The sequence below is a fragment of the Brassica oleracea genome, unplaced genomic scaffold, assembly GCF_000695525.1.
Source record: "Brassica oleracea var. oleracea cultivar TO1000 unplaced genomic scaffold, BOL UnpScaffold01210, whole genome shotgun sequence".
In the NCBI taxonomy this organism is placed as follows: Eukaryota; Viridiplantae; Streptophyta; class Magnoliopsida; order Brassicales; family Brassicaceae; genus Brassica; species Brassica oleracea.
Window position 1 is genome coordinate 10,752 of NW_013617761.1, and position 10,304 is coordinate 21,055.

The following is a 10,304-nucleotide window of genomic DNA, read 5'->3' on the forward strand; positions in this document are numbered from 1 at the left end:
TTTTTTTTTTTTTTTTTTTTTTTGGCATCAAATATGTAGCTTAATAATGGTCTAAATTATGTTTAGTGTTTATTTACATTCTTGACACAAGGAGGATATTTATACTCGACACTCTTGCATTGAGGGGAGATGTTTACTGTACATGATAACGTGATCATGATAAATCCGAGGTTTATAAAACTCATATAACGTTAGGTTGTTGATTAATAAGTTTAATTGCACTAACGAATTTGGGCATTCTCTTGTGTATTTGGAAGGTCTTTCACATGATGCAATTTTTCAACATCAGAATATACAATGAAAGCTCTTTGATCAAAAGAGAAAATAGAAAGCTCTCATCGCAGCAGCATGATCCAAAATCCAAGTGGTTTAGTTGAGTCTATGATATATAATCACAAATTCACCAGGAGAGGAGAGGATGATTCTTTCCCTAGCAAAATTATTTTCAAGATTGTGATTTTGTTATGACTGCTTTGATACTTGCAAATTAAGCCCAAAAAAAAATTTAAGATCAAGGAGGGCCATTGAGACGCGAAAGTTATTTTACTGATTACCTTGGCGGGGGTTTGTGATCAGGCACCCTCTTCCGTGTTGATGAAGTCAAGCCGTGGTCTACCAATTTCATTTTTGGTAAAATGGTCTACCAAATTTTGATGAATATTATCATTACATAGCAGACAAAATAAAACCAGAAATTATCAGATGAGATCGGGAGTAAGTAGCATATCATCAATGAAGGGGAGTAGCAAAAAAATATGTCTCCTCCACGAATATCATTAAAAGAAAAGCTTTGCTATTTAAAAAACTGGAAAGCAAGCGCCAATAGCGATAAAGCTTTGTGAATAGCTTTTCCTATGTGTCACGTGACAGGCGTAACCTATGACGAACGACTGACTGAGATCAGGTAGTATAACTTTAACATCATCCGGATATCCCAAAAAGAAAAGTCAACGCATCGAACGGCTCCGATCAAATCTTGTGAAGCTCGTCACTTGGAGGAGCGGGTTTGCTTTGCATTTGCTCTTGCTCGCTATTTATTAACTAGCCGTTTAGAGAAAGGGTAAGCAGCAGGGAAAGTAGTCTTCACGCTACACCATCAGAAAGAGCCATTTGTTGATTACAGGCTTACAGCTGCGCAGACAAACGGGCTAAACGTCGTAAAACTACTTTGGGCCTTATATTGGGTTTGGCCCATATGCTCAGAGCCTCATAATCTCCCAAACGACGTGTTAAAATAGCAGGGAGGTATAAGGGCAAATTGGTAAATACATCAAAGAGTATCATTTAATATTGTCATCTTCTGCTTCGTCCCCAAATCAATTTGTGTGTTAGAGAGAGAGAGAGAGAGAGAGAGAGAGGATAATTCTAGGGTTTGTTCGATTCTCCTGCAACGATGATGAAACCCGAGGATGCGACGGCGAAACGAGATTCGAAGGAGGTGGAATCTGACTCGTCTGTCTCTAAAAAACAGAAGATCGAAGATGAAGACGACACAAGCATGGAAGAAGAAAGCGATAACGAAGGCTTATGGAGTGTCGACGCAGAAGACGATGACGACGGCGCGAGATCTCCGACGATCAACTATTCAAACTTGCAAGATCCGGAACCGGAGTGGGATAAGGACAGTTACGATGGCTACGAATTGAAATTTGATCCTGACGGCCGTGAAGGTTTCTCCAGCGACAAGGCGTACCAAGACTTCCGCGACTATAAAACCAAGGCATTTAAGAATAGGGTAACGTTATGATTCCCTCTTTGTTATTATCCCCAGAATGAAATGACTCTTAAATTTTTGTATTTTTTTTTTTTTTTTTATAGGGGTTTTTAGAAGATCCATTCAGATCCATCTACCCCATCAGAGATCTGGACGATCTCTGGACAACCACGACTAAGAGGCAGTATTTGACAGATATTGCTTCCCTCTGTGTTAAGAAACTCAACGAGGATAAGGTTTGTCCTGATCTGATCAAATATGATACCCTTTTTTTTTTTTACTTACAGATAGGATGTGTGTGTGTGTGTTTTGTACTTAGCGTTTGTCTGTGGAAGTTGCAAGCATTGTGAGAGGCACTTTAAAACCAGGAGGTGGGTGGAAGCTGTACATCACGTTTATGGCTCGAGAGTATCCCGATGGTCCTCTCGTGGAGTATCAAGCCAAGGCAGTGGATTATGCAGGACACAAAATACCTCCATTTCCCATTCTCTGCAGACCAGCCTCTTGCATGCCCTAATCTATGACTTGCATTAGGTATATATATTTATGTTGTCAATTTTTGTCGGAAAGTGAAGTAAACATTGATGAGCTTATGAGAATATTTATAATGAGTTTCTAATCCTTCAACCTCACCATTGCAGATTGGGTATGATGCTCTTCTAGGGGAAGATGAAGATCAGAATAAGGATTTTCAGTTATAAGTTTCATTAGTCCTCATGTGGATTTAGCTTTTCTATTTGGCTTTCAAACTTATGGCCCTGCCTTTTAACTTGTATCTTATATTTATGGATTTTAATATTATGTTCACTGTTTATTTTATGTCTTAGAACATATGCAATGGTGTCTCCACCAATGAATCCTTAGCATTATTTTATTAATATATTTTTTTTTTAATAGTTAAGGATTAGAATAAAAATGGTCGTCCAATGGTGTGTCGATGGAGTCCTTAGCAATAAAAAAAAATTTAAATTGAAATTGAAATTTTGTTAATTGCATAACTAAAAATAAAGATACAATGATGAAAAGAAAAGATGCACAAATTATTAATCTTCATCACCAAATTTGTTCCAAATATTTTCGATTAAATCATTCTTCAATCGTTCATGCATATGCCTATCACGAAGATCATTCCGATTGGGAAACAAATTATTCATATTTGTAGGCCTCTTGGTTTCGACCTCTGAACTTCTGGTGACGTCTCCTTCTTCAAATTCTTATATATCGTAACCAATGTATTCATCTCGTTCATTTTCGACTATCATATTGTGTAGTATGATACACGCTCTCATAATCTTCCCTATCTTTTCTTTGTCCAATGTACGAACCGGGTTTTTCACAATCCCAAATCGAGCTTGCAATACTCCAAAAGCCCGCTCCACATCTTTTCGGGCTGCTTCTTGCACTTTAGCAAATAACTCTTGTTTCGGAGATTGAGGGAGTGTGATAGATTGGATAAATGTTGACCATTTGGGATATATACCGTCTGTGAGGTAGTATGCCAACTTATACATGTGTCCGTTGACCACATACCTTAACCTGGGAGCTCGACCTTCTAAAATATCATCAAATACAGGAGACCGATCGAGGACATTAATATCATTTAATGTACCTGGAGGACCAAAAAAGGCGTGCCAGATCCAAAGATCTTGTGAAGCTACAGCCTCTAGGACAATTGTCGGTTTTGATATCCACGTGCATACTGTCCTTTCCAAGCGGTTGGGCAATTTTTCCACTCCCAATGCATACAGTCAATGCTCCCGACCATCCCAGGAAACCCTCGTTTCTCTCCAATATCGAGTAGTCGTTGAAGATCCTCCGGTGTGGGTACTCGTAGATACTCTTCTCCAAATAACTGTATTATTCCGTCAGTGAAATTATGTAAACAAGAAAGTGCAGTGCTCTCACCAAGTCGGAGATACTCGTCAACCGTGTCGGCCGCAGAACCATAAGCAAGCATACGAATTGCTGCCGTACATTTTTGTAATGGAGAAAGACCCAACCTCCCGGTTGCATCTCTTCTTTGCTGAAAGAATGGAAACCACTCTGATAGGCCATGGACAATACGCAAGAATAATTCCTTATTCATGCGAAAACGGCGTCTGAATAAATGTGGGGTGAATGTGCAATCTTCGCTGAAGTAGTCATTCCATAAGCGGTCGTGTCCTCCTTCGCGGTTTCGTTCAACATAAGCACGTGTTCTTTGCGGTATGGATTGGGCCTCCACTATGTTGTTGAAAGTATCTTCGAATATTTCATCGAAAACTTCGTCCAATCTCTCTTCGAATTCATAAGATGAAGATGATGACATTTCTATGTATCCTGTTAGAAAAATAAAAATATTGTATAAATTTTTAATATATTAATTCAAATTATGTACAATTTTTTTTTAAAAGGTAACAGTTATCCATGAGCTAAATTTTTACCTTGTTCAATTAATTTCATACAAGTAAAAACAATGGCTGAAATTATAATTAATAATTGAATTACTACAAGTTTGAATACACGTTTTGATAGAAGTTTAATACAAATTTTAGTAGAAGTTTTTGATAGAAGTTTAATACAAATTTTAGTAGAAGTTTTGATAGAAGTTTAATACAAATTTTACTACAACTTTTTATACAAGTTTTACTAGAAGTTTTGAGGCAAGTTTTACTAGAAGTTCTGATACATGTTTTGATACGAGTTTTAATACAAGTTGTACTACAAGTTTTGATACAAGTTTGATACAAGTTTAATTTAATATAAGAGAAACATATAAAGGAATAATAATGCAGTTACCTAATAGTGAAAGCAGTAATGAGACCGATATTACAACTTGTTCGAGATTACAGTTGTGGCAACGAGAGTTGTAGCCACCAGAGTACAACAAGATTTTATAGTAGTAGCAAAAGAGAAGAAAAGCAAACAACTTCGAGTTCAGAGAAACAAAGCAAAAGAGATAACTAGCTAAAGAAGGAAAGAGAGATACTTAAACTGAAACACAAGAACCCGTGACTTGGCTCACATGCGGTACTACAACTTTCATAACTCCGTGACTTCGTCCTTGTGAGTTACTGCTGAACCTGAAACAACACAAAAGACAAAAGTTAGTATAAAGCATAAAAGGACAACGCACAAAAGCAGACCACACATGTAACAAAAGCAATACGCACATGTAACTAAAGCAAATACCCAATACACACATTAAAACCTTACTATCATCCTAACATCTCAGCCATAAGTTTGAGTTTTAGAGATGACTCCATCTCAGAGAGTGGATCTCTCTTGGCAAGTAAACGATCCAGAATTTTCTGCTTTTGGAGTTTATCCTTCATCTCTAATATGGCCTGTAGCTGTGACATCTCTTCTTCCGTGTCATTCTTCTTCCTCTTCCCAGCAGCTTTAGCAGCTTTGACACCCATTGGTCTAGCCTCAGGTTCTCTAACTTCATCTTCTCTATCAACGTCCACCACATGTTTTCGCTTGTCCTTCCCACCGTCTTTAGAAACATAGGTTGAGCACCATTTCTGGTCATTCCTCAGCTCCCTCCACCCATGTTCGAGATTGAACTTGTAACCGTAAGCATCACAGAAATTGTCGAGGGCAGCTTTCATCACATCATCATCATTTTGGCCACTTCTCTGCTCCCTCAAAGCCACATCATAGCATCCTACGAATTTACTCACTTGCTCGTTAATCCTAGCCCACCTCTGCTTGCACTGGCGAAGCTCTCTAGGTAATGTCCCAACAAGGAGAGGGCTTGCGTTGTAGTAGTCCAAAATCCTCTTCCAGAAATTTTGGGCTTTCTGGTCATTGCTGACTACAGCGTCTTTGCTGGTGTTAAGCCACACACTAATCAAAATTTTATCCTCTCTAGGGGACCATTTCCTCCTCTCCTTGATAGTGGGCTCGACACCATACTCGACAGGAGACTCACCAGGACCTTGACTACCGAACCAAGCAGGTTCGGATGACTCAAGGTCAACTGAACATTGACTATACAAAAGATTAACATACCCAGTTGTATCATTCATGTTTAGAGGATGGTCTACGTCACTCTATTAGCAACACAGGCCCTTAAGTAAGCGAAGTAGATGTAAAAAACATTTATGTTCGGAGTACTTTGGCAGATAGAAAGTAAACTAGCATTTAAGCACCAATCAAATCATCATAATAAGTTCTCTACTGCTAACTTTTAAAACCTATCAAATCTAAGGAGTTAGGAAGCAAACTACCATTAAATCATCCTAATATGTTTTTTTATTCAAAGACAATATCTAAACTATATGCAAACTAAAAAAACAGTGAACTGCTGGTTTTTATTAAGCAGCAGCAAGATCGTACCTGGCAAGACAATCTCGAGTTGAGACGTTGTGGCTTAAATCCTCTAAAGCTCTTCCTGAAAACACATAACAGAAAAGAGTTACAAGTATTTTTTATTCAAATAAATTACCTAAACTAAGGATAGTAACTTACCAGCACAAAATCAAGACCGTTATTACCATGACCAGTAGACAAACTCCCTTTGCAACCCTTGAATTCTTCTTACGTAACAAACCAACGGTCTTCTCTAGCTTTGCTACCTTCTGGTCAGTCTCAAAGAATTGATCCTTGAGCAGCCTGATTTTTCTCTGAGCGTCACGCATCTCCTCCATGATAGCCACATCCCACCACTTCCAAATGTGACAGTCTCCATCGTCAACGTTGACGCACGAGAAGTACCTTCTGCCTGGATCTCTAGGAGTGTACGAAGTTTCAACAACTGGCTCAGCACCACAATAGCATGTCGTCGGGATGCCTTCATCTGCCTCAGGTTGCAGTGGGTACTGAACCGGCTCTTCAATTGTGTAGGTACTCTCAGCTTCATCCGCGTAGGCTTCAGCTTCTGCTAAGAGTAGGGAGGTCGTGTCAAACTCCGAAGATGAAGAAGGCTGGCTGTAGCTATAGTCTTGTCCCATGGTTGGTTGACCTGAAAAAATAGATAATTTGTAAGCAAAGAAGAAGGATTATTAAAGAGCAATAAGACTACAGAGCAACGAAACAGAATAACGAGAACGAGAACTAATAAAACAAGATAGGCAACACTACAGAGGGCATCCAAGATTGAGTTTTCGAGTTTAACAGACAACAAGATAAGAATAACCAAACCATACAGATACGCAAACTAAAAACCAAACACATATAAACCGTAATAAGAAAACAAATAGATGTTCAAATCGATTGAAAACAAATTGGTGTTTCGAAACCGAAATCGAAACATGTTTAAGAACAAATACGAAGATCCCTTAGATTGAAACCGAAAACGTTTTGAATAAGTTGAAGCCAAAAGAACCGCAAATCAATTGAAAACCCAAATTTTTTTTGAAACCCTAAATCGAAAATATCCCCAAATCGATTGAAACGGAAAACGAACCCTAAATTGAGACGATAACATCATAAAACCTAGTTTAATCATTAAATCGACCACAGAAGACAACGATTTACCTTGGATCTTCGTGGAAGAACACGATCGAGGAACCACAACGATATCGCCTTTTCGTCGAGAGCTTTGTTTTTTTTTCCTCGGCTTCGGTTGAATGATTTTTTTTTTCCAAAACAAAACACATATGCGACCCAGCCCTATCGCCCTCCGCCACGTGCACAAGGATCAAGTCCTTCGACTCCTTATCTACGGACTCATCCTTAGTTATCTTAACCTAAATATTATTATAAAATTGCATAATACATCGGTTTAGCGGCTAAGGATTCCCAACGTGCCTCCGTTGCGGTTGGTCTTAGTTTCAACAACGTGTCACTGTCAGACGATCGAATCATTTTGTTTTGGTCAGTCCTCTCTCAAATAGTATTGTTTATTATTGTGAAATTCTGTTTTGAAACATATACTATGAAATCACAAATAACATATATACACAGTGTAAACTATATGTATATAAAGATATATATAAAAGTAGGCTGTTAATTAGAAGTTTTTTAAGCAACTTTCTAATAGTGTTGTTAGTTAGATTTGCTGAATATAAGTTTTTAAAACAACTTTCTAATAGTGTTCTAAAAGATGGAATTTAGACAAGACCAAAAATTAAGGAAAAAAGTGGAATAAGTCTTTCACGCTGACTAACAGGTAAACATCTCATCCGAACCGACTTTGTTCTTAATTACTTCTTCTTCTTTTTCTGGTCAAGAATCTCATCGAGGTAAAACGCATCATTGGTAGTTTCTGGGATGATGATTCTCCCATAACCGTTGACTCCCCAATGTGTCCCCCACGTGTTTTGCACCTCAAAGAATACATCTCCCGCTAAGGTTAACCCATGAGCCAAAATTGTGACAACGTGTCTCCCCATTCCATCTACTGGAGTGGGGATCGTGTAAATACCCTAAAACAAAACCAGACACAATGATATTTCAGTTTATTTCCTAAGGTTTCGTGATGTATATGCATTGTATCCAATATACTACAAACTTACATCTGTAAGCTCTAGAAGTGGACAAGTCAAATCGAGAGTAAGACCTACTGGACCTTTACTTTCCATCAACTGAATGATGGTTTGTGGTGTGGTATCTCTCAATGGAAGAAAGGAACCCTTTAACATGAATGTCTTCGGTTTCTACAAACAAAAAAAATTTCTCACCAATCAATATATCAATAGTAAAGTATATAATACAAAAGAATAATCATACATATATATATATAGATTAAGTGCATTGTTAGATGAATTACCTTCCTGTCATTCTTTTTCTCTATTCCTTCAGAACGCACATGGTTCATTGCGTTTTTCAATGATGACACAGCCATGCTAGTTACACCAATATTCTGAACAGGTTCATTTCCTTTATCTCCGAATTTCACCTTTTTTGAAAAACCGTCTATATCAAATTCTTTGTGCTGAGCAATGTGACCACGGTCCTTATTAAAGACGAACTGAAGAATCCCACCAAGAACCAGAGCCCAGCAGATATCTGATATTTAAAATAAATTACAAAAAACTTCAAAATTAACACTAGGATAAGATTTGACATTGATATGACTACATAATAAAACCGGTATGGAGATTTTTCAATACCCGTGATTTGACTAACAATACGAGAAAGCAAAGATGGGTGTATCCGACGCCAATCAAAAAGGAGCTGGCTCCCATCGTCGAAACGCTAATAAAAAGTATCAATGTAACAAAGATAACATTATTATAATTAGAAAAGATTAGGGTTTTATTTAAAACAAAAAACTACACATTAGATTAAGATTTGGGTTTTATGTTACCCTTAGTGGTGGAGGAGGCAAATCATCTTGTGGGGGAAGACGTTCTTTTCTTATATCTGCCGCCACATGCTTATAAGGATTTAAACCTTTCTTGCCTCGGTTTCCTCCAGCACCAATACCTCCGGCACCGCCACACCCTACACCATCAACGTCTCCGCTATCACTGTCCATCCGCTTGGACCACACAAAACAGTAAAAATCATATTATTATTATGATGATATTCGAAGTAAACATATTATATGTATTTAATTTCTTTTAACGTAGCAAGTAAATACGAAGAAGACGATGCACGATCAAGACATTCGGAAACATAAAGATTTTAAGAAAGATTTTTGTAAAGAGTAAAACTATATGCACAAGATTTAAATAGAAACCCATTTTTCATGAGAAAATGTCAAATCAACAAAATGTCAAATCAACCGCTTCTATCAAAAGCGCACAAGAAAACATGGTTAACCCAGATTTTTCTATTTTCTTTATACAAAATCTAACCTTATTTTGGCCCTTGTCTTGTTGACCCCCAGCGCCTATACCACCACCGATATCACCAAATCCTCCTCTATCACCGTCCATTTTCTTGACATACACAGGAAAAAAACACATATTATGATATACCCAAATTAAACATATTATATTTTTCATGTTGAAGAGATCCAAAACTTAGGAAACACCAAGGATTAAAAAAAAAAATTTATAAATCTTCGATATTCAAACTTCCACCCTTATTTAACCAGATTTTCGAAGAAACGTAAACCAACTTGAAAATGTCTAATCAGGCTTTCATCTAAAGCTGTTTATCCAAAGACGAAGACCCAAAAAGCAGGAAGTTTTAACACCGTAACAAGCAAAAGTTAGTGAAGCAGAGAAGTTTAAGACCCAAATTTTGAAGAAACTAAGAAACACAGATTTTCTCAAGAGGAAAAGAGATTTGGGAGAGGACCTTGGAAGTTGGAGCCCTAACTTTTTTGCAGAAATGAGTAATGACAAACCCAAATTTATCTTTGTGGGAGAGAGTGTACTAATGAGGTATAAGCGAGATGGAGATGGACATGGACACGTGGATTAATTACTTTATTTTATTTTTTTGTTAAAAGCTACCCGCTTAGAAAACTGGTGACGTCATCGTCGGTTTCATAATTAAAAAAAATATATTACAAGTGTATTTTTAGGGTTTGTTTTTTTTTTATTACATCTTATTTATTTGTAAATTGAGGTAACATGAAAATTGTAAGTATCTTCTTTGGCATACTCTGTAGATAATTTCCACACAAGAAAATATTTGCTATCAAACTTTAATATATTATATATCTCTAGATGTACACGTTCATCATTGTAATATCTCATGGATTGAT

The 10,304-nt window shown here is 37.3% G+C and overlaps 3 protein-coding genes across 3 annotated transcripts; 1 reads left to right on the plus strand and 2 right to left on the minus strand.

Moving 5' to 3' along the window:
• Positions 1-1,303: 1,303 nt before the first annotated feature.
• Positions 1,304-2,533, plus strand: LOC106321077. Its single transcript, XM_013759393.1, has 4 exons — positions 1,304-1,735; positions 1,819-1,950; positions 2,034-2,248; positions 2,356-2,533. The coding sequence occupies exons 1-3, from the start codon at positions 1,394-1,396 to the stop codon at positions 2,229-2,231; spliced, it is 672 nt and encodes a 223-aa protein (XP_013614847.1). The 5' UTR covers positions 1,304-1,393; the 3' UTR covers positions 2,232-2,248; positions 2,356-2,533.
• Positions 2,534-2,968: 435 nt separating this feature from the next.
• On the minus strand, positions 2,969-7,462 carry LOC106321078. The gene is made up of 4 exons (XM_013759394.1): positions 7,178-7,462; positions 6,170-6,662; positions 6,002-6,092; positions 2,969-3,478 (listed from the first exon to the last, which is right to left on the minus strand). The coding sequence occupies exons 2-4, from the start codon at positions 6,649-6,651 to the stop codon at positions 3,311-3,313; spliced, it is 741 nt and encodes a 246-aa protein (XP_013614848.1). The 5' UTR covers positions 6,652-6,662; positions 7,178-7,462; the 3' UTR covers positions 2,969-3,310.
• A 271-nt stretch (positions 7,463-7,733) lies between these two features.
• On the minus strand, positions 7,734-9,931 carry LOC106321079 (cathepsin L-like). Its single transcript, XM_013759395.1, has 7 exons — positions 9,893-9,931; positions 9,445-9,528; positions 8,952-9,125; positions 8,755-8,839; positions 8,412-8,650; positions 8,158-8,298; positions 7,734-8,067 (listed from the first exon to the last, which is right to left on the minus strand). Exons 2-7 carry the CDS (start codon positions 9,523-9,525, stop codon positions 7,846-7,848), a joined length of 942 nt encoding a protein of 313 aa, XP_013614849.1. The 5' UTR covers positions 9,526-9,528; positions 9,893-9,931; the 3' UTR covers positions 7,734-7,845.
• Positions 9,932-10,304: the final 373 nt, after the last annotated feature.

Coding starts and splice junctions, on each gene's coding strand:
- LOC106321077 (XM_013759393.1), top strand. CDS start 1,394: ATGATGAAACCCGAGGATGCGACGGCGAAACGAGATTCGAAGGAGGTG. Junction 1,736..1,818: donor CCAAGGCATTTAAGAATAGG/GTAACGTTATGA, acceptor TTTTTTTTATAG/GGGTTTTTAGAAGATCCATT. Junction 1,951..2,033: donor AGAAACTCAACGAGGATAAG/GTTTGTCCTGAT, acceptor TTTTGTACTTAG/CGTTTGTCTGTGGAAGTTGC.
- LOC106321078 (XM_013759394.1), bottom strand. CDS start 6,651: ATGGGACAAGACTATAGCTACAGCCAGCCTTCTTCATCTTCGGAGTTT. Junction 6,093..6,169: donor ACGGTCTTGATTTTGTGCTG/GTAAGTTACTAT, acceptor ATGTGTTTTCAG/GAAGAGCTTTAGAGGATTTA. Junction 3,479..6,001: donor GCTTAATAAAAACCAGCAGT/TCACTGTTTTTT, acceptor GGTTTCCTGGGA/TGGTCGGGAGCATTGACTGT.
- LOC106321079 (XM_013759395.1), bottom strand. CDS start 9,525: ATGGACGGTGATAGAGGAGGATTTGGTGATATCGGTGGTGGTATAGGC. Junction 9,126..9,444: donor AAGACAAGGGCCAAAATAAG/GTTAGATTTTGT, acceptor GTGTGGTCCAAG/CGGATGGACAGTGATAGCGG. Junction 8,068..8,157: donor CACTTCTAGAGCTTACAGAT/GTAAGTTTGTAG, acceptor GTTTTGTTTTAG/GGTATTTACACGATCCCCAC.